At 47.4% G+C, this 22840-nt stretch overlaps 1 protein-coding gene across 15 annotated transcripts in view; it reads right to left on the bottom strand.

Annotated features, from left to right (window-relative positions):
• Positions 1-22840, bottom strand: part of LOC106510465 (uncharacterized) — an 806226-nt gene that overhangs the window by 114858 nt on the left and 668528 nt on the right. For all 15 annotated transcript variants that reach the window (XM_084959508.1, XM_084959509.1, XM_084959505.1 and 12 more), the window contains one exon: positions 15322-15431. In XM_084959508.1, coding sequence (XP_084815634.1) covers positions 15322-15431 — 110 coding nt within the window. The remainder of the gene's footprint in view (positions 1-15321; positions 15432-22840) is intronic.

The raw sequence follows: 22840 nt of genomic DNA, 5'->3' as shown, positions 1-22840 counted from the left end.
AGAAGACAGAAGGGTCAACTTGGGGGAACATGAGGGGCTGGAAAGCTTCCTAGTCTGATGGGGCACAGGACTGACAGCGGTCCAGGCAGGCTCCGGGTCCTTCGAGAGGAAGCTTCCCACCCCTGTGCCCCGATTCCTGTTTCTCTTTCTCCTGCCCCAACAGGGAGCCCATCCTTCCCCCCAAGCTGCTGGGGCCCCTGAGGGCTGTGCAAAGGGTTGAAAAGCTTCTCTTCCTGGGCCCCAAACACGTATCTCCTGCACTCAGCACTAGAGCTCATGGGGGCTTCCTGTTTCCCCACCCTCCATCCCCACTTTGGCCGCTTGTTGGCCAACTGTCCCCTGTGGAGGGTGGGGATGTGCTCGTCCTGTGACTCTCTGCTTTGCAAGAGTCTGCTTGTCCCCCCCTCCCACCTCCCCAGAAGGAATTCGCATCAGCCTAACAGCCTTTTGTCCCAGTTGTGTGTGGCCGGCAGGGCACCTGGGTGAGGCAGATGTGGCTTGTCCAAAAGACAAAAAAAAAAGCCACTGGCAAGCCAACCCTTCTCCTTCTATCAGACAAACGAGGGCGTCTTCCACTGGGATGTCTCCTGCCATCGTGTTCTTAACGCACACAGCGCCTGGTTCTTCTGCGCTATAGCCTTTCTGCGGCCACGTGAACGACCATGTCTTTAGGGAGAGTCTCCAGGATGAACACAAAGAAAACCTCTGCACGGGACTCCATTTCCTCCTCTTCTGCGTCTTTTGGACACACCGCGATCCCCGGGAAGGAGGAAAGGGACTGCCGTTTGTTGAATGCCGCTGCATGCCGGATGTTGCAAAATCCTTGTGCAGTTGGATCTCACGGAGGAGGGATTCGCTTCTTATAACAAGGAGGAAACTGAGGCTCAGAGAGCTGGGGCCGCGTGCTGGAGATCACACAAAATGACATGCCAGGTCTCCCAGACTCCGCGCCATCTGTCCTTTGAAATACGCACACATGGATGACACATGTGGACGCGGGCGAATCCTGGTCGGTCGGGTCTGGGTGACATTCATGACAGAAAACGTTTGTTTGATTCTCTCTCATTCCTGAGTCCCACTGAGGGGCTGCGTGCTGGCTGGGGGATTACCGTCTTCTAAGTGATCCTGTGTTCAAAGCTGCACAATGAAAAGGACATACGTTTGAACAAATCTGGGGCAGGGAGGAGGACCGTGGATGCCTGAGTTCAAATCCCAGTTCTTTCCAACCGGATGACTGTCTTCCCAGGGGTTGCTGTGGGTCTCTCACCTCCCGACTGTCTCCTCCTGGGGCCACAGGGGGCAGGTCATAGAGGCAGTGGCATAACCACGCAGACTCTCGCGTGGCACATGCAGTGTGCACATGAGCGCCGATGGTTTCGTCATTTGAGATGTAGCTGGACCTCCCCCTTGCTGGCCGAGACTCTTGGGTAAATCTCTTGACATCATCAGACGTCTTTTCCTGTTTTCCAGTTAATAACACAGAGGAAATACTCCTGGCTTTGAAACTTTGCTATGAGCCTGTGATGAGGTGAGCTGGGTAGAGCTGTAAAATCAAGCCCGGGTCACGGCAGGTATTTGCTTGCTGAACACAGGCCAGTGTCCCCTCCCCTTTGTTCGACTAGCTCTACGCACTCCGCACTTAAGATCCGTGGAAGAAACCAGAAGAAAGAAACGAGGAGACGGATAGACTGGATCTGACGGAGGATCAGCTTCATGGCCACAGCCGAGAAACCTCCTGATCTCTGTTCCCACCAAGGGGTGGGCTGCCTGCGCAATCCACTGAAGCCTACCCCGCCCCCTCTCCAGGGGGTCCCCGACCTTCCCGGTGAGTGGCCCTGCAGACGTGGCTTCTTTAAGGGTGCCAGTGGCGATGTGAAAGATGATTCATGCCTGCGCGGGGCTCTCTCTGAGTCACTGTGGAGCCCAGTGGTGACTGGAAGAAAGCACCTTTGATCGATACCACGCTTCCACTTTCATTAGCTTTTAAGAGCCTCTCTCCTGGAAGACCGCAGCAGGCGTGCCCACGTTTTTGGAGACAAAGAGAAGCGGGAAGAGGCCACCCTTTGAGTTTGGACTTGAGGACATCCTGGATCCTCTGAGGCCTCTGTCTCCTTCCAGAAGCTCCATGTAGCTGCCTTGACGTGAGACTGTTCCCCCGTCCTGCCTGGAGGCCGTGTCACCCTGTTCTTCGATACAGGTGGCTTCCCCTGGGACATCAGGAGCTTGGTCCCTGCAGTCCTTCTCTAAATGCTACTCTTCTCAGCTTCAAAATCACTGACTTTTGACAAGGGGAGCACTGAAACATCCACCTGCCTTTGTTTATCGTTAAGTCTCTAGCCCCAGCCAACTCCCTGGAGAGAGACCTCCCACAGAGATCACAGGCATCGCCTCCCAGCAGGTGCAGCGAGCAGTCTGCCGCGCGATGTGCAACGCGGCCCTCCCCACCAAGGCCTGACTCGGCCTCCTGGGGCCCTCTGACCGGCCCTAAAGCGCAGGCGTCCTCGGGCCTCGCTCACCCGACCAAACCCATCTTGCTCTCCATCCTCCCTCTTATTCAAATTCCCGAACTCCTTTTTGGTTGGTTGTTTCCAAAACACAACAAGACGTCGTCACCGCCGACAGTCCCAGAGCCTGGACGGCTCTTCCCTGAGCCCATCACGAGCTGGTTATTTCACCTCCCTGATGCGTGCCGTCCGCACCAGCTCATCTAAGGTACCGCTATTCCAAGCGCCACCATTCTCTCATTAGTTCTCCCCATGATGTGAGGTTCTGATGCCTCCACTTATTTGTTTTAGCGGGTCTCCATGTGACTGAAAGCTCCCTGGTGACAGGACAGTGTCCACCACTTGTCCCCCACACTGTGCCCGGCACCCAGGAGGCCTAAAGGAAATGGGTGCTGGAATGAATGAATGAGTGATGCCTGGTCAACCACTAGCTAGACTGTGAGTTCTCTGTTCACACGGGGGCTAGGGAAGGTATACACACCCGTGTGTGTGTGTGTGTGTGTGTGTGTGTGTGTGTGTGTGAACTGAGGGAGAAGATTCTGGGGCTTGGATGGCTCCCTGCTGAAACCCTGCAGCAGCTAGTGTGCACCTGCCCCTGGACAGAGTCCTGACCCAGCTTAGCCTCTAAGGCTCTCCACGACCTGACTGCCCTTCTCTCTTGAGTCTCTCTGCTCCTTCCACCTCCCTGCTCCCTCCTCTGCAGAACGCCTGCCTGGCTGCACGTCCACAAGGCTCACCCTGCCTGTTCTGAATTCCAAGTCTCAGCTCATCTACCTTGCTGCCACCACAACGCTGTCATGTGACACTGCCTCCAGAGAGGCTTTTCTGAGCCTGGATCCACTGGTGTGGGTGCCTGATGCCCTCTCTTCATGCTTCCTGTACTTCTGCCCAAGACCTGGGTCTCCAAAGTAGCGGAAACATAGGAACACATTAATCTTTAAAATCCCTACCTTTGTATGCTTTACAATGTGTGTAAAATATTAGCACACCAGTGCACATATGTTAACTTTAAAAGAGGAACTATAAATGTATATGGGGGGGTATGGCCATGAAATTTACAATTAGGGGTGCGTGGCCAAAAAAGGCTGGAGACCATGATAACATAACACCCTCCACCGTGAGCTGTATTTGGCTGCTTTCTGTCTATCTTGTCCAAGACCTTCTTTAAAGGAAAGCATGAGAGAAGGATGTATGTCTCATACAGAGTGGTGTTACCCAAAGGTGGGTATGGAGCTGGGCTTAGATGGACAATCAAAAAAGGACACTTAAAAACCCTGATTCCCGCCAAGAACTAATTGGCCTTTTCAAGTCTCCTTCGCTCCTTCTCATTCACATAGGAAAACGTCTCAGTTGGGGGTCAGGATGTTTCTAACACCTCTGGATGACACCTGCTAGTTTCCCTTCCCAGCAGAGACATCAGGCTTCAGGTTCAAGATCTTGGAAACGGCTGCTTATACGGTTGGGCTGTATTTTCATTTCTCTTTCTATTTGTGACAAGTAACCTTGGCTTCCCTCTGCTAAGTATCCAAAGTTTATTAAAATAGATTTACCTACAGAGTGCGTAAATGTTTAAAATATTAAGTAAATTATAATATATGTGTAATTGAATACGGCAACTCACAGTTGGGAAACCCTAGGGTAGCAAAATCAACATGATCTTTGAAATATGAAGACTTTGCTAGATTTCTAGCTCGGGCAATGACTAACTGTGTGGTCAGCAGCAAGTTATTCTCTGAATATGATTGTAAAATGAAGGCAAAAATACTTAACCTCTCAGCATTTTTTTTTTTTTGAAAATTACTATTAGCGCATTTAAAGGCATTTCCCAATGCCTGTACCTGATTGGTAACAGACAGATGTTTGTGCAATGAATGCAGGGTGAGGACAAATGAAATGAATCTGAACCAGTGAATCAGTGAACCTGGATCCTCCCTGAACGCCTCATCCCTCTTTGCTCAGGTGAGTCAGGCTCAGGTCCAATTCTCTCTTTCACGGGGGCTGTATTCCAGACCCAGCTGACATCGACCTAGAAGCCTTGGTAAAGCTAATGAATACCTGCCTCGTCTCTCGACTCTCTCCTTTGGGGTGATCAGGGTGAGAGGACATTGGAATGTGAGGGAGACCTGGACTTGTTTGTGGCTGCGATGAAGTCTTGTTAGAACATTGTAGAACAGCAGAGGCCTCCAAATATAACCTCCCTGTGGGCGGTGGGTGAGATTTCCATGCAGAGAAGTACCTGAGGCCAAAGGAAGCGACCTGGTCCAGGTCCTGTCTTAAGTTTTCTCTATAAAGCATCATATCCGTCACCCTGAAAACAAAGACAGACGTCAAAGGCATGGCGAACGGGGTCTTGAACGCGTGTTCCTGGAATCCATGTGTAGACCACGCAGATCTGACTTTAAAGCTGACACTTGCCCACACAGTTGCTCCACTTACATGTCAACATGAAATCTGTGTTTGTTTTAAAAAGTCACCTACACATTTTCAACAACGAACAAATGAACCTCTCCTCTTCGTAGGTTTTCTCGTTTTGTAGGAGTTGAGTGCCACCTTCTTTACATGCTGGTTGGGTCACTAGCGGGTCGAAGCGGAAGCTCCCAGAATTCTTAGGCACAGTTTCACTGCTGCTGTGTCCTGCTGGTCAACACAAGCTGGAAGGACGGCTGAGATTGAAGGGAAGGAGATGCTTCCTCTTGACAGAAGTAGCGGCGAGTGTGAACAGGAATGGGAGGAACTGTCGGTGCCTATGTATGTGGACAATCTAATGTGCACACACACGCGCGCACACACGTTCACTGATTCACTGGTTCAGATTCATTTCATTTGTCCTCACCCTGCATTCATTGCACAAACATCTGTCTGTTACCAATCAGGTACAGGCATTGGGAAATGCCTTTAAATGCGCTAATAGTAATTTTCAAAAAAAAATCACACATAATCCAAGTCACACAAGGCTCAAGATGAGTGTCAGGCACCGCTGCTTTCTGCCCTGGGGGAGTCTCTACTGGATCCCCAAGGATCAAGATCTCAGGTCCTGTCGCTTCGCTTTCATTTTCATTCCCATTGGAGGAAAATACAAGAGAAAAAGGCTGGAGGTCAAATATACTGGTATAATTTAGTGGGACCCAAAAGAAGTCTCTGTGTCTATGCATGCATGTGTGCATGTGCTGGTGTCCTGTACCCAAGAATTGTGTCTAGCAGGGTGCTGGAGGTTATTTTAGGCTTTAAAATAGCTGTCCTGCCCTGACCTGCTCTCGGTCCATCTTTGCCTGCCGCTCAAGCTTTGCCCAGACAATCCCTCCCGCAGGACTGACCCGCCTCCGGCACCAGACTTGGTCTTTTCTCTAATTATCAGACCAAGGTCCACCCACTTCATGTCCCTCAAATTGATTCTCCTGATGAAAACAAGTCTAAGGGTCTTGATTCTTCTTTATTCAGAGAGATGCTAAAGGATGGATAGGCGTCGGCGAGATGGTAGGGCCAACACTCAAAGGAGAGGAGACGGACCCTGCTAAGTCAAATCTGGAAAAGAGGATGGCTACCTGGATATCTGGCAGGATTTCTTCTCTATTTTCACTTACAGAGAGAGACAGGGTCTGCAGGGTTATGAGGTGAGAGGAGATGGGCCCTAACAAGGAAAAAGGGTATGCGTACATATCCTCTGTCTGCACAGGGTAAATGTTGAGACAGCATTTGAGAATAAGGCAACAATATAAGGGAATGTTTACCTTTGGGGATTTATATTTGGTTGAACTTGTTTTTGGCAGAGAAGGTAAGTACTGAAATGACTGGAACAAAGACCACTGTCCTTAGCAATGGTTTTACCTTACTACCCTCCCAAAGCTGCAACTCTGCCAGACTGTAGCCGACTCTCTTGAACGGAAGGGAGAGAATTTTCTGTTTAAGTCAATACATGCATCACTTCATTCGTCAAGTATCAACAGAGCCATCACTTTAAAATCACTGCACTCGGAGGGTACAGTACATCTACATTTGCAGAAACCAGTATAAACTCCCCTAAACTGGAAGCAGTTATGAAGTGAAAAACCACTCTTGGAAAATACATTCCAGTCAATGTAACCAGATGATGTTTCTTTGAAAAGATAAAACAAAATTTATATACTTAAATTACTAACATCAGAAACAAAAGCACTGTCAACTTTACAGAAATAAAAAGGGCTTGTAAGAAAATACTATGAACAGTCATATGTCAACGAACAGTTATATGTCAACAAATTAGATAACCTGGGTGAAATGAACACGTTCCTGGAAACACACAAATGAGCAAGACTCAAGAAGAAAAAGAAAGGTACTGAGTCAGTAATGAAAGAAAAATGAACTTCCACCAGAGGGAACTCAGGACTATATAGCTTCAATACTGAATTTTTCCATGTGTTTCAAGAATTACCACCAAACCTTCTCAAACTCTTCCAAACAGTAGGAAAGAAGAGAACACTTTCTAACTGAAATAACTGTGATGAATGTTAGTTTGACGCTAAAGCCAAATGAAAACATCACAAGAAAAAAACCAAAGACCAGTGTAACTTACGAATAGAGACCCAAAGATTCTCAACAAAATACTAGCAAACTGAATCTAGCAGCATTATTTAAAAATTAGGCATCAATACTAAGTGGTATTTATCCTAGGAATGCAAGGCTGGTCAAAATAAATCAATATAATATACCACACGGACAGAATGAAGAGGAAAAACCCACATGATCATACTAATAGATGCAGAAAGGGAATTTGACAAAATCCATCATCTCTCAGGATAAAAAACACACAACAATCTAGGAATAGAAATGACCTTTATCAGCCTGATAAACAGCATCATCTATGAAAAACCCGCAGCTAACAAGACGCTTAATGGCTAAAAAAAAAAAAAAAAAAAAATGGATACAGTCTTTCTAAGATTAGAAACAAGACAAAAATGTCTATTCTCCCCACTACTATTCAACATTGTACTGGAAGTTCTAGCTAGGAAAATTAGGCTAGAAAAATTAATAAATAAAGGAAAGGCATCCAGTTTAAAATTGAGTGAAACTATCTCTATTCATAGATGACATAATCTTACACAGAAAAGAACCTGAAGAATCCCTCCCCCCCAAAATACTATGAAAGCTAATGAACAAGTTCAGCAAAGTTGCAGATACAGGATCCATATACAAAACTCAGTGACTTTCCTATACATTTGCAGAGAAAAATCAAAAAGAAAATTAAGAAAATTAATTCCATTCACCATGGGTGAAAAAAGAATACTTAGGAACAGATGTAATCAAGAAAGTATACCTGTACCTTGAAAACTATGAACACTGTTGAGAGAAATTTAAGAAAACCTAAATCAGTGAAAAGCTAGGCGGTGGTTATGGACGAGATGACAATACTGTTAGGACGGCAGTAATCCCCAAATTAATCTGCAGATTCAGTGCAACTCTCAAAATTACAACAGCCTTTTTTTTTTTTTTTTTGGCAGAAATGTACAAGTTGATCCTAAAATTTCATATGGACATGCAAGGGACCACGAACTGTCAAAATCTTATAAAAGAAGAACAAATTTGGAAGATTCCTATTTCTGATATAAAATGTTATTGAAAAACTACAAAATCAAACCATGTGGTACTGGCATAAAGCTAGACATACACAGATCAATGGAATAAAATTCTAAATTGGAAAACAAACCTACACATCCATGGTCAATTAATTTTCAACAAGTCATCAAGACCAGTTGCTGGGGCAACCGAGCCTCCAAATGCAAAAGAATTCATAAGTTGGACCTCCTCTACTTTATATCATATATAGAAAATGACCGCAAAGTTGATCAAAGGTCTAAGTATAAGAGCTAAAACTGCAATACTCGTAGAAGAAAGAAAAATAGTACAAACCTCTATGACCTTAGATTAGTCTATGGTTTCTTAAACAGGACACCAAAGGCACAAGCAGCAAAAGAAAAAACTAGATAAACTGTATTTCAACAAAATTAAAAAAAAAAAACTGGCATCAAAGGATTCCATCAAGAAAGTGAGAAAGACAAGGGTCATATACTGAATGTTTGTGTCCTCTCAAAACCCCTGTGTTGAAACCCTGCCACTGCTGTGATGGTATCTGGAGGTGGGGCCTTCGGGAAGTAACCAGGATTAGATGAGGTCACAAGGGTGGAGTCCTCAAAGTGGGATCTGGGCCCTTGGAGAGTCAAGAGGGAGCTCGCCTCCTCTGCTCTGTTCTTCATCATGGGGGGGTATAATGAGAAGGTGGCAACCTGCAGTCTGGAAGGGGGTTCTCACCAGAACCCCAACATGCTGGTGCCCTGATCCAGAACTCACAGCCTCCACGGCTGTGAGATACAAACTGTGCTTGCTCATAAGCCACCCAGTTTCTAGTACTGGAGTACTTGATTAGAGCAGCCTAAGCCAACAGAGACAACAACACAGAGAATTAGAGAAAATACCTGAAAATCATATATCTGACGATGATCTAGAATTCAGGATCTATGACAGACTTTTATACCACACGATAAAATGACAAACTGCCACATTAAAATACGTGTGAAAAACACGAGCAGACATTTCTCTAAAGACAATAAATCGATGGCCAACAAATACATGGAAAGACACTCAACATCATTATTCATCACGAAAATGTAAATCAAAACCATAATTTCACAGTGCTTCACATCTACTAGGGTGGCTATAATCAAAAAATAAGAAATACAAGCGCTGGTGTGGGTATGGCGAAACTGGAAGCCTCGGGCATTGCTGATGGGAATATAACATGCTGTAAACACTGAGGGAAATGTGGCAGTTGCTTAAAAATTTTAACACAGAGATTCCATATGACCCAGCTGTTTCACTCCTAGGTTTATACCCCAAAGAAGTAAAAACATATATCCACACAAAGGTTTGCAATGTCCAAAGCAGCATTATTCACAATACCCAACAAGCAGAAACAATCTAAATGCCCACCAGCTAATGAATTGACAAATAAAAACCAATATATACAAACAATGGAATATTATTCCATCATAAAAAGGAATGGGACACTGATACAGGTTACAGTATGGAAGTATCTTGAAAGCATTACGCCAGGTGAAAGAAGCCAACCACAAAAGGCCGAGTGTTGCATGAATCTGCATTAAATGCCCAGAACAGGCAAAGCCTTGGAGGCAGGAAGGGGCACAGCAGTTGCCAGAGGATGGAGGGATGGGAAAGCTGGGAAGTAAGAGACTTCTCTTATGGGAGTGATGGTTATGTTCTAGAATTAGTGGTGACGGTTGAACAACACTGTAAATACACTATAACGATTGTATACTTTAAAATGGCTCAGATGTTTTACTATATAAAATTGTTCATAAAACAAGAGCAAACTTTGATTTGGGAAGATGAACTGTTGATATATCCCCCTTGCCACCTTGTAGCTGGGTCATCCCGTTTCCTTAGTGTCCGCTGATCTGCAACATCATCCTTGGCCAAGCCAGTTATTTAGACGCAGGGGAGGGGAGACATGTGCCCACAGATGGTAGGTGCCCAGCTCAGGTAGAGGTTGGCTCCTTCCTGGGTCAGAGCCTGCCTCACACTGACTCCCTGAGTGACCTCGTTCCTCCTCACTGTCCACCACCCCAAAAGACAGGCCAGAACTCTCTGCCTGAGCTGGCCCTGCCTGTGAGAAAGCCAGGTCATCTTTGGCCAGTCACCAACCTGCTCTGAGCTTCAGGGTACCAGCTCCATACTGCCTTGGACTGCTACTCTGCCTCTGCATTTCTGTCTCTCTCTCAGTTGCTCAACTGGAAGACGATACATCAAATAACACTTCCAATTAGCTCTTTTTTATGGAGGTTCCCAGGCCAGGGATTGACTCAGAGCTGGAGCTGCTGGCCACAGCCACAGCCACACCAGATCCGAGCCGCATTTGTGACCTACACCACAGCTCATGGCAATGCCAGATCCTTAACCCACTGAGCAACACCAGGGATCAAACCCGTATCCTCACGGATCCTAGTTGGGTTTGTTAACCGCTGAGCCACGACGGGAACTCTCCAACTAGCTCTTGCCAGAAACCATCACTGCCTGCCTCAACTCACCAACACTTTCCTTCCAACTGCATGTTCCACTGGAGTTTCTAACTTGCCCATTATTTCCAAACCCCGAGCTTTGCACCTTCTCGTGACTGTCTTTCTGATCCAGAGTGGACATTCTACCAACCCACGTCTACACAGGATGTGTGGTGAGCATGTTCCATAAAGCGTGTGCACGCTGACCTGTGTCGGGCAGTCTCTGCTTCCCAAGAATGCTTCCTCCATTCATCAGGAAAACGATGCAAGGTGGATCCTGCTGCTTCCATCTTCTAGCTAAGAACACTGAGGTCAGGGAGAAAAGCCAGTTGCTCATGGATACGGGGCTGGGGAGGCCCAGTCATCAAAGGTGGGGGTGTCTGCCCCAAGAGCCAGTGCTCTTTCCTCCACACTGATATCTTCTGTTCTGAACACCAAGACCGTCCTTAAGCACTGTCCTATGATGCCACTGAAGACTCCATTCCTTGAGGAATGGCTGCTAATGGACAGGGGTCTCTTTTTGGAGTGATGAGAATGTACGGGAATAAAAGAGTGGTCGTGATTGAGGAATTCTGTGACTGCACTAAAATCCAGTGAATGGCACATTTTACTTTTATTTTTACGACCATACCTGCAGGCACATAGAAGTTCCTGGGCTAGGGATCGAAGGCGCACTGCAGCTGCGGGCCTATGCCTTAACCACGGCAATGCTGGATCTGAGCTGCATCTGAGACCTACACCCCAGCTAGTGACAATGCCAGATCCTGAACCCACTGAGCAGGGCCAGAGATCAAACCCACATCCTCATGGACACTATGTTGGGTCCTTAACCCTGAGCCATAGTGGGTTTGAACTGCACATTTTAAACAGTCCGTTTTACGGTGTGTGAATTTATATATATATATATATATATATATATTTTTTTTTTAAGAACCCATTGGTATCCTTATTCTCTAACAGCTCAGCCCAGTCAGAGAGAAAACGCAAATAATTTATCACCTCTGATGGCTTCCCGTCATACTTAGAGACTGAGTGCAGTGCCGTTCAGACTGTCCGCAGACACAGGAGCCCAGGCGCCCACCCTTCCCAAGCACATCTGCCCAGGGCATCTCATCTCCTGTCACCAACTCCTCCAGTGGAAGCCAGTGATGACGCCCTGGGAGTGGCCACGAGGAACCATGGATGGGAACTGGTAAACAAACAGCCCACTTCCTCCACTGCAGAGGAAGCCCTGTGAGATATGGGGTGTCCCGGGGCAGGCGAGGGACGGAATCCACCTGCCCACCGGAGGTCAGGTCAAGGTTACTGCCTTTATTGGAATCCTTCCCTTCCCTTCTCACTCTCCCACACCCCTTCGCAGGCCTCCTGGGGTCATCTTCCAACCAGCTGTGTGTACTCAACCCCCATGTCAGAGTCTTCTTCTGGAGAAACCCAGGGCTTTCGCTGAGGTCGTCACCCGAGTCTCTGGCTCCATCTCCCACCCTCTGCCCCCTGCCCCACTCTGTTCCACCCACATGCGCATGCCTCTGCCCAGCACACCAAGCTGCTTCCTCCTTCAGGTCCTTTGCACCTGCACCTGGGTCTTCCTGCCAAGAACCACGTGCCCCTGCTCCAGGCATCAGTGGCTTCTTTGTCTTGTGTGGTCACAGCTCAAATGTCCCCCCTCAGAGAGATCCTCCTTGAACTCTTAAATCGATCCCAACGCCTGTCCCACAACCAATCACACCCACACCTTTCAACGCAAAGCGTCTGTGCACAAAAGCAGGTGCTGGAATGTTTGGGTTTGCCGCTCTGGGTCCAGTCCACCCTCTTCTGTGCTCAGGGAGGCCAGTCGTCATGGACTACAGGGGGCTCCTAGGACCTCAGGCCACAGGTGATTTTGCCACCAGACCTTCTGTTCTCACAGGCAGTCAGGGGCAGGAAGGGCGTGGGGCAGAGCACCAGTTTCCTTGGTTCACCTTGAACCTGTCCCCACCTACGTCACTGGTCCTTAATGGAAGTCTCCTTAATTATTCAGTTCATGCCGCCTATTTTGTGATGCGTGTGTGCTGATGTGTCTGTATCCTATTGCACATCCTCTAAAATCATTTAATATGTCTACATTTTTATGTGGCTCTCCCTGTAGGAAAGGAAACTTCATGAGGGAAGACATTCTGCCTGCCCTTTTACATGGCTGTATCTTCAGTACCTAAAACTGTGCTCAGCATTAAATGCACATATTTTTTGAATGGGCAAATTCCATTTATTTCAAATTATCTTACCAAGGGAAGCCTATGTATGGCTAATGGATCAGGTCACTTGCATTTCTTTATCTCCCTTACTTCAGCTCCCAAGCAAGGAGGTTTTCTAAGTTCATGCTCATTTTCCTTAACCCCTTTGGCTCTGGAAGCTGCAACCCAGAGTTACAAATGAGGTGTTCTCTGGAATGGATTTAGGTGTAAACCCCTTCCCTTACAGGTTAATAAAATCTAGGAAATTACCCCTGAACAGCCAGAAATACATTATGGAAAAATGAGGAGACAGCTGAGAAATAAGGATCTGAGTTTTTCAACATTTAGGTTTGCTTTCACTCCTAATAAATATTTAAGTTACATCGAAGTTAACTTAACCTGATGACGATTTAAGTTTAATAGTCATCTGTTTATAGCGGTACTTTCCGCAGATTTTTAGTTAAGAGTCTTTGGCTCTTAACCAACATGTATTTAAAAAGAAACCACCTTTGTCCTCCAACGATAAATTTATACCTTCACATTCACTTATGTAATTGTTTCATGAAATCAATTTCAGTTGTTTTTCTTGAGTAGAAAAAACAGATGGGAGAGGACTCATTTGCGTTTGGAATTTACTTGGTAAAGTTTACAGGGAAAAAGAAAAAACCCTATAGAAATTGTGGTAGACAGAATAACTTCCTCCTCCCCCAAGATGTCTGCATCCTAATGCCTAGACCATGTGACTCTCTTACTTGATATGGGAAATGGGAATTAAGGTTGCAGATGGAATTAAGGTTGCTAATCAGTTGACCTTAAAATAGATTATCTTAGATGATCTGGGTGGGCTCGGTGCAATCACAATGTCTTTACAAGTAGAAGAAGTTACTTGCAGAAGAATTAGACGGATGTGATGCAAGAAGGGCTATACCCACCACTGCTGGCTTTGAGGATGCAGGAAGGACCACAAGCCAAAGAATGCAGGTGGCCTCTAGAAGCTAAAAATGGCAAGGAAACAGATTCTCCCCTGGAGCTCCCACAGGAACACAACCCTGCTTATACAGTAACTTCAGCCCAGGGAGACCCACGTCAAATTTCTGACTTCCAGAATTGTAAGATAAACCTGTATTGTTGGAAGCCACCACATGGATGATTATTCGCTGCTGCAGCCATAGGGAACTAACGCAGAAACATAACCATGCTTCCCTTCTAGAGCAGCAGCCACAGTCTCTCTCTTCCATGCTGGAAATTTCTCTATTAGTGGGAAGTTTCGATTGTGCAAACATGAGTACAGAGTCATTTGAGTATACTTTGGGCATGCTTTTTACAAGTCTATAGTATATTCTAAGTATTTCCATCAAAATGGGAGGTGCCCTGAAATTAAATTAGGTTAATCTTTCAATTCCCAGCTCTTTTGCAACAAGCAGAGGAGGAGAAGAAAAAAAAAAAAAAAAAAAAAAAAAAAAAAAAAAAAAAAAAGCCAAGCACCTAAAAGCACGCTGAGTAAAGAAATAATGCGGACGTGCAGTATTTCTTTTTCCCGCCCAGCACAGCCGGAGAGCTGCAGTACCGGGGTTAAGATCCACAAAGAAGATGAGACCTGAGTCGTGAGGGAAAGAAAGAGCAGGTCCCCCAGAGCAGGGCGTTCTTTTCAAAGTACATCTCCCTGCGTCTTGCGTTCCTGCTTCCACGGTGAGAAGGGAACCTGGGCTTCCTGACATGCTCCAGCTAGCGTAGACGCTCTGAGACGGCCAAGTGACTCAGTCTCTGGACCACTACCAATGTTTTCGGGATTGACTCCTGCTCTTATGTTCTAAGGAACAGTGTTTAACTGGCCTCTGTGGCATCGTGTCAACTGACATCACCCTTTAATTGCAGATATGTCACGTTAGACGACTACCAATATTGAGAGCAGGATCCCAAGACAAGTTAAACGATCTGACGGAGCTGCTGTGTTTTCCATATTCCCAGCCCAGGGGAAGTTCCAGGCTCCGAGGCTATGTACAGTCCAAGCCCCTTCAACTGGACGTCAAAAATGCTCAAGCAGGTTAAATTGCATTTATCTACCAACGACAGAGCAAGCCACAGGGACGGTCCCTCTGAAAGCATACGAGTCTGCGCTCATCTATTTTAGGGACCTCGCCTGCATCATATGGTGCTTCAAACACACTAAGCTAGGTTCACACCAAAAGCATTTTTATTGCCCCCTATGATTGCTAAAGTATATGCAATGGGCTATGGGACTCAGAATAAGCTACAGCTTAGGGATTTTGAAAGTTAATATCTGTATGGAAGATGATGAAGGCATGAGTCCAGGGGCTTCTGAATTAGTAAGATCCTGTGAGGGAGATCTTGCCCAAACCTGTTTTCATTACCAGGAGATCAGGAATGGATACAAAAGAACCGACTTTTGTGTGGGTTCTTTACAGAACTGTCTGTCCAGACGGGATCTCGCACAAAGTCATTGGTTGGCTTTTAAGAAGACGCGCTACTTCTTGACGTAAAGAAAAGGAGCTGCCTTCTTCATAAGCTTAAAAAGGTAAAAGCCTGTGATCCCCTTCATACCTGTGAGAGCTGAGACTGAGGACTCGCTGGAGGACCCTCGGGAAGGTCTGAGGAGGCTCCTGAACTCCCGGGGAACAAGCTGATAGACTCGCAGCAGCCTTGGTGGAGGCCTGGAGAAGAAAGCATAAGGGGAAAACTTTGACCATGCCATGCAGGCTTTTGGATTTTCCTGAAAAGAGGATGTAGTTCTCAGGGTGCGGGGTGCAGAGATATCTCCCTTTGGTGCATACACATGTTCAAGAACATGGGGCGGCAGCCAGCTCTCAGTAGAAAACCGAGATAGCAGAGTTTAGGAAAAAGGCAGGGAATTAGGGCTCTGACTCAGACAGTATGGTGGCAGACCAGGAACGGTCTACTCGACAGGGTTCTTCAAAATGTGTACACTGTGTGTTGTTGGACTAACTTCATACAGGCTCTTTGCAGTGGGATTTTTTTTTCTCAGCCCTATTCTGATGCCCGTGTGTGCACCCTTTGAATATTAAGAGTGCTATGGCCTGAATATTTGCATCCCATCCCGCAAATTCCTATGTTGAAACCTTGTCCTCAATAGGATGCTCTCTGGGAGGTGCTGGGGTCACGAGGGTGGAGACCTCATGAAAAGGATTCGTGCCCTTTAAAAAGAGACCCCAGAGAGCTCCCTCACCCCTTCCTGGTGAAAGCCAGGAAGCAAGTTCTCATCAGATGCCAATTTTGCTGCCTCCTTAATCTTGGACTTCCCACCTCCGGAACTGTGAGAAATAACTTATTCATTGTTTGAGCCAGCCTGTCCATGGCACTTTTGTTACCGCAGCCTCAATGGACTAAGTCAAGCTCCTGGAATGTGACGAGAGCTTGCTTGCATTGCCTGGATGGCCTCCTCCAGTTAGGCTAAGCTCTGTCGCTGAAAGAGGAAGGTGGCCAGAAATAGAGGAGGCATGGGGGTGGGGCAGCGTCAATCACCTGAGTATGGCTGCAGAAGGAATGAAAGTCGAGCAGGGTCACATAAAGCATTAGCGATGGCAGCTTGAAGATAAAGCTAGCTGTGTCAACGTCATCCTGTTTCCTGGCTCACCACCTGGAGCAGGTACTCTCCTCATAGGTGAGAAGGACCAGGTACCTTGGACCTGACATCCCCGGGAGCTATGCCATTCCGTGTCTCCCACAGATGCATCACTGTCCTCGCATTATCTTAACACTCTGCTCCAGGCGAAGCACTCAGTTCTTTCCATGTATTATTTCACGACCACTTCATGACATGTTCTTTAAAAGAAGTCCCCCCAAAAGTCCTAGGAATTCAGCCAACACTTTCTTGGATGACCTGACTTTGTCTCTGCCTGCAGAGGTACTGAGTAGGGCTGATGTGTAATTGTTAAGGCTGGATTTGAAACAGACCCAGTTTTCTATTGCTCCTGTTCAATACTTTGCCACTTGAGATAACTTCAGATTTTCAGGCCAAAATGCAATGTCAAGGCCGAGAGAGTGATCTCTGTACAGTTCAAATAAATCAGTAGGAAAAAAAAAAAATCATAAGCCTCCCCAATTTAGTTGCATTTAGTTTTATGTTATCTCAGAGTCTCCTTTAAGCTGAAGCACGTTCTAGAAGAGTTTTCAAAGCGTAGTCCTTGTAGGTCTTACCAGGTCAAGGCCTTTGTGGGGACGAGACTTCACAAATCTAAAATGCTGACGACACCCCCCCAGGGACACCCACTTGCAGGACAGCTTGAAAACCACTGCTCAGAAGGACAAGGTCTTAAAACTGCGGTATCAAGGGCCCCTCCCCATCTCCCTCCTCCGTTTCCCCTTCTCTCTCTCTCTCTCTTTTTCTCTTCCTGTCCTATGCTTTTCATCTCTTTCGGGCTTTCACGTCTTCTTCTTTTCTCCTACATTTTGTGCCAAAGTTTACTTTTTGACCATGTGCCAGTGGGAGTCAAGATAAGGGAAATTAAATCACACATAGTTAGGTAGTTAGGTTTAATTACGTGGAGAGAAAGATGTATTCTGCAGACTTTTTTCCATGAAGAACAAGATATTTCTTTTGAAAACCTCCTTGGCGAGTGGGAGGGATGCGAGCTAAGGCCTTCAGGGACCTTGATTTGAGCAGCGAGGCTCTGCAGGGGGCAGAGAGAGGAATGTGTTTATTGCTCCTCAGCAGAGGAGGGGAGATACGGGGGGATGAGGGGCAGGAAGGAGGAAGGAACCAGTAAGATGGGGGTGGGGGAGAGGGAAGCTCAGAAACCACAGCACGGCCACTCCCAGCACTCTCCCCAAACGTCAGAAAAGTACACCCAAATACTCCGATACTTCATGTTAGTGGCGTTGTTGAGTCAACAAGGAAAACGGATTTCTGTTTCCATGTGGATGCCCCAGACAACCAGAGAATCTAGGAAGCCACAGAGGGGCATGCAGCAATGCACCCCAGGAACTCAGAGACTTCTGGAAAACCGGGAGGGGGAGCTTGAGATGCCAGGCACAAGCCATGTATCTGGGGTTGGACCCAAGTTTCAAGATCTCATGGGACAAGGGTAACTGTAAGTTATCATAAGATCAGGACCCTGCGAAGAGTTAAAGGGAACATGTGAAATAGGCCAGGGCCACAGCACCTCCCCAGAGACGCCTGCTCTGCCTGGAGGGGCCCTGACTCTCCTGAGCCAACAGGAAAGAGAGGAAATACCGGGGAGTTCGCTCAGGTTTCCCCTAAACTAGGCTCAGGCTCTGAGGGGACAGAGGGGAAGGGAAAGAAATCCGAACAGCTGGCAGCAGCTGGAGGAGAAGCTTCGTGAATCATAGATGCCTTTATTTCTATAAGATCAATTCTGGTGACCTTAGGTAACAGAAGGCAGTAGATGGGCTTTTTATAGGTATGTGAGATGCTCAGAAAAATAACCAACGATGGTTAAAAAAAAAAAAAATTAAAAAAGAATAAAGGACAGAAGGGAAGCCGGGAAAAGGAAGGAAGGAAAGAGAGGGGAGCTAAGTTTATTGTAAAATACATAGGTGATATATATTTCATATGTATAAAGGTTAATATTAATTCTTGTGTTTCAATTTTATTAAAATCTGGTAGGTACTGTCATATTTCCCCTTAATAAAAAGTATCTAAAGATAAAAGAAAAAAAAAAAAAAGGGGAGAGGGAGGGAGGAGGGAAGTTTGAACCTGTCTGATCTCAGCTGCCTTCCTCAGTGATAACGGTAGAACTCAAAACCCTGCCTTGAACGAGGCACCGCACAACCAGGGCTGCTTGATGAACAGCACTCAGTGGAATGGCCGGCAACGTGGCCGTTCCAGGGGAGCCAGATGAGGGCAAAGGCGACTCGGCTGCCTGGAAGAAGAGTCCCTAAGAGAGACTTATAGTTTCTGATTACACCTTCTCCTTTTGTTTTCTATCACACACCCATTAAAAAAAAAAAAAATCCAAAAAACCAAAAAGAGCTATCTGTTTAAACTGTTATTGCATCGTGGGAAGAGAGTTGAGAATATCCAAAAAATGTGCAAGATATCCTTGGACGGCTCGACTTCCAGTGTAGACCCCAGCGTGGTCCTCAAGATGTAGACAGTTATCGCTAAAGTAGCCAAGACTGAATCGTGGCGCGTCTGGCTGACATCTGTGTGTTTCTGGTAAAGGGTATGAAACAGAAGATGAGGGCTGAGTGCGTGCTCATCTCATCTCAAGGGAGCCACTGTGAAAAGAGAACCTGCAAGGACCATCTTGAACCACTATGCTGATGACCTCTGGAAACCGTTCTTGACACTTCAATGGCCCCGACGTCGGGGACCACCTGGGTGTTGGGCACATGCATTCAGATCACCTGCTTGGGGTTACGTGCGTGGTGGGTGGAAGGATGGGGTGGAGAGGGGTCCTCTTGAGGAGAATGGGGATGGCCATGGTCCACCATTCTGGGGTGAGGTGAACCCTATGACAGTGGTGGAAGGTTGACCTTAAACCTGGATACATGGCGGGCAGTTTCCTTCCTCTGGGTTCCATGGTCATCAGGCTTAGACACTGGCACTGAGCCATGCGTGAGGTCGTGCCCCAGAGGGAGAAACCGCTCTCCCTGCAGACAGGGCACAAGGTGGGGCAGCCCTTCGGAGGCCAGAAGAGGAAAGGGCTGGCCCTGCAGCTCTAAGGACCGTCACTTATTCAGCTGCACATTTGGTTTCCACTGATGGATTTCTGCTTCATGTCATTTACAGTCCAAAGCCGACAGCTCTTCCTTGAAACCAAACAGAGTAGAAGCAGGCAACAGGAACAGTGGCAACCAAGTCCTCACTGTGTGGAGAGGAGACTGAGAAGAGAGGGGGCAGCACCCCTGAACTTGACCCAGAGGCAGCCTTGTGCATCCTATCAGCATGGTCTAGGGAAGGATGAGAGAGAGGAGGCTGAGGCAGTGGCCAAGGCAGATGCTGCAGGTCCCCCGGCTCCTGATGCTCTGAAGAACAGAGAGAGACCTGGCCAGAGGGGCAGAGGTGGCAATGCCAGCAAGGGAGGCCCATTGTGTCCACTTGGGGGCTCGGGGACCTCCTCCAGATTTCTAAGGGAGTGGAGCTCAGGCGACATACACGTTACAACAATGGTGATGCCACCAGACAACAATGCAAGAGCAGTAAGACCATGGCTGCACTCCCTCCAGAACAAAAACCCTGAACGGTGAGCTGGTCTTCCCATCTCGAACCGCTGTAAATGCTTCCCCTCCTCCTCTCCGTCACCTCTCCGAGTTGACGGTTCCCTTCAAATGAGTCACTCTGATAGGAATGTTTATGTATTTGACGTGTGTCAACATCACCCTGAAAAACAGCTGCTGGATGGCTTTACTGGCATCATGGCACGAAGGACCAGCGGTGCACGTGTCTGTCTCAGCCTGATCCTTGCGTGGCCGTGGTCAGGTCTCATGGATCCTGGGATCCTGACCTCAGTCTACTGAGGGTGTGATGCTGGCCATCTATGTCCCCGCCAGCCTGCCTGTGAATTAAGTATGTGCCCATGAGAGGGTTGGGTTCTTTTCTGAATCGGAAAATTTGCATGGAGACCATAGGGCAAGAAGAAATCGGCAGTGTGAAAGTTAAGTGTCTGCGAGAACGTGTGACGTGGGCAGTCCAGGGATGAAATCCGACGATGGACGTGGTGTGAAATGTAGGTCTCTGCGCTCAAGTAAGCGTGGCTCGCTCAGTTCTCAGCGCCCCCGTAAAATGACCTAAAATGGCCTCTGTCACCTGCGTGAACTGCTTGTACCTCAACTTTCTATGAGACCCATGAGACGCATTCCCAGGGCACACTGTCCCGACACCCCTCTCTCCCGGGGTCCCTGCGAACTGGCTTCTGGTTATGTTCAGTCCCGGGAGGCCCTGGTTGGAGCCTGGAGTGGGAGGAGAAGGGCAGCGGAGTATTCTTCCCTCTCTGTGCCCAGCATCTCCAGCGAGGCCTGTCTCTCCATCGCAGGCCCAGCCCCGCCGAGGAGGCCTCCACCAGCCCAGCCGCTGTCCCGTGTCACACAACTCGGACTCTGGAGTTTGGACAAGAGCATGTCCTCCTTCTGTCTCTCCAGTCCCAGGGGCAGGAGGAGAGCCCAGCCTTGAACCCTCTCTGGCTGCGGCCTCGTACCCTGCTTGCCTTTCCTCAACACCATCACACCTTGTCATACTAGGTTGCTGCCACCGAGCTCCTGCCATTGACTCTTTCTAACTGGAGTGTGACCAATCCAGAACCTTCTGAAGGGTAACGTGAACGTGGGATTGGAATTCTGGCGTGCTGTTAACCCAACCTGTGCCGCTTCAGGTTGTTTCCTGTTGGCCCAAAGAACATTCTGACACTGACATGGACACTTAGATGCTGTTCCATTCAAACTTTCAATGGGTGCCGTTTTCCAATGATATTTTTGGCAAGTGATTCCAATCATATCTTTGGCACGTTGGGGGTAGCTGAAGACAAGTTTCCAAGATGATTCTGAACTTGGGTTGGGAGGAGCTTGTCCAAACCAAGCAAGATGGCAGATCTTGGTAGAGTAATGGGCCTCTCTCTCAGATGACCCCTGTGCTCCATCAGATATTCTGTTCCTGCTATCACAAGCCAGGCTCTGCTCCACTCCCAATTCACACGGGAGCTTGGCAGGCTTCTCAGATTAGGTGTTCCCTTGTTTCTTAGACTTGTTATGTTGGAGCGAGAACTTGGTCGCAGCCTGCAGGACTTGGCTAAGGGGAAGGCGAGGTCTGGCTTTTCTGGAACTTCTGGACAAGGTGTACAGACAAAGAAATGGCCCCCGGCCCTGGTGTGCACACGCAGTGTGTACTGACACGCACTCAGGGTCAGCTGCTCTGGGAGGTGTGCTCTAGCCAAGCAGACCAAGGCTCCGTGGTGCAGCCCTGAGTCTCCCAGGTGCTGACAGGAGCCCAGTCGCAATGAGGCCCGTGAAAACTTGGCCAGAAAAATTAGCGATGGGCGTACCTCATAAAACGCTGAAGTTGGGGCTCATTTCAATTAAGCATCTCAGAGCCTCTGGTGTTTGTCCAGAGCTTACCGGAGCCTGAACTCCTGGAACTAAGTGAGTTTGCCGAGACCTGCAAGGGCATGCGTTCCCAGGAGAAGTTTGGCAAAAAGAACTCCCCCCATCTCCACCCCAGTCTGAAAAGATCCCATCTGAAGACTATAAAAAGTAGGTGCAAACATTTCTAAACTATGACATGTTTGGGTTTCAGTTTAACCAAACAGGCCAAATATATGCTTTTCGGGGCGGGGGGGAGATCTCCAAAATTATCTATCTGAAAACGTCACATAAAACAGATTCCCAGTCTCTCCATTAAATAAATAATCAGTGAAGGGCACAGCACGAAATGTCATTCTTTCTTTCCTATTCTGGGTTGACAACTGGGGACTGGCCCAAGTTAGATGTGGGGGTCAATTCGGGCCAAATGGAGTTAGCTTCCTCTCACTTCCTAGAGTCATTAAAAGCCTTTATCAAATATATTTAATAACAGTGATGATTACAATAATAGCTGGCATTACTGGAACCCCTTCTCTACACCAGCACTGTCTGAACATTTTTCAAGTGATTATTTCATGTTATTCTCGCAGCTTCTCTAGAGACTGGGTGCTGATTATCTATGTTGTACAGACACGAGAAACAGCCTGTGGGAAGCTACATTCCTTGTCTGAATTCTCTGGCCTTAGGTGGCCAGACTTGAACGTGGATCTCTGCAGGAACAGAGTCCAAGCGTCTCAGCATCTTGTGGGAGCCGTCTCTGCTGAGATGCTTTTCATGAGCAAGAATGAAGCAACTACCTGAATAAATGAACCTGGTTCTGATCATAAGAAAGTGGGCATGACAAGGCTCTGAGAGCAGCGAAGCCTCACATAAAGGTTCAGAATTAATTAATACAAAGGAAGAAATTCTCTCATGTGGGACAGATGACAGCAAAGGGAAAGTGGGGAAGATACTGATCAGGAAATGAAAAGAACTCTATCTTGGAAACACATCAATGTAACAATGATGAATTCGTAAAACTTATGTAGTCAAGGATCGGCAGGGAGAAATACAGAGAAATAGGGAG

This window comes from Sus scrofa, chromosome 6 (assembly GCF_054392235.1).
Source record: "Sus scrofa isolate SSC_HxYL_T2T_F1_AM1 chromosome 6, Sscrofa_HxYL_maternal_Yorkshire_Landrace_v2.0, whole genome shotgun sequence".
Taxonomy (NCBI): Eukaryota; Metazoa; Chordata; class Mammalia; order Artiodactyla; family Suidae; genus Sus; species Sus scrofa.
Note: the sequence above shows the minus strand (reverse complement) of the source record. Positions and strands in the feature narration are given on the sequence as shown.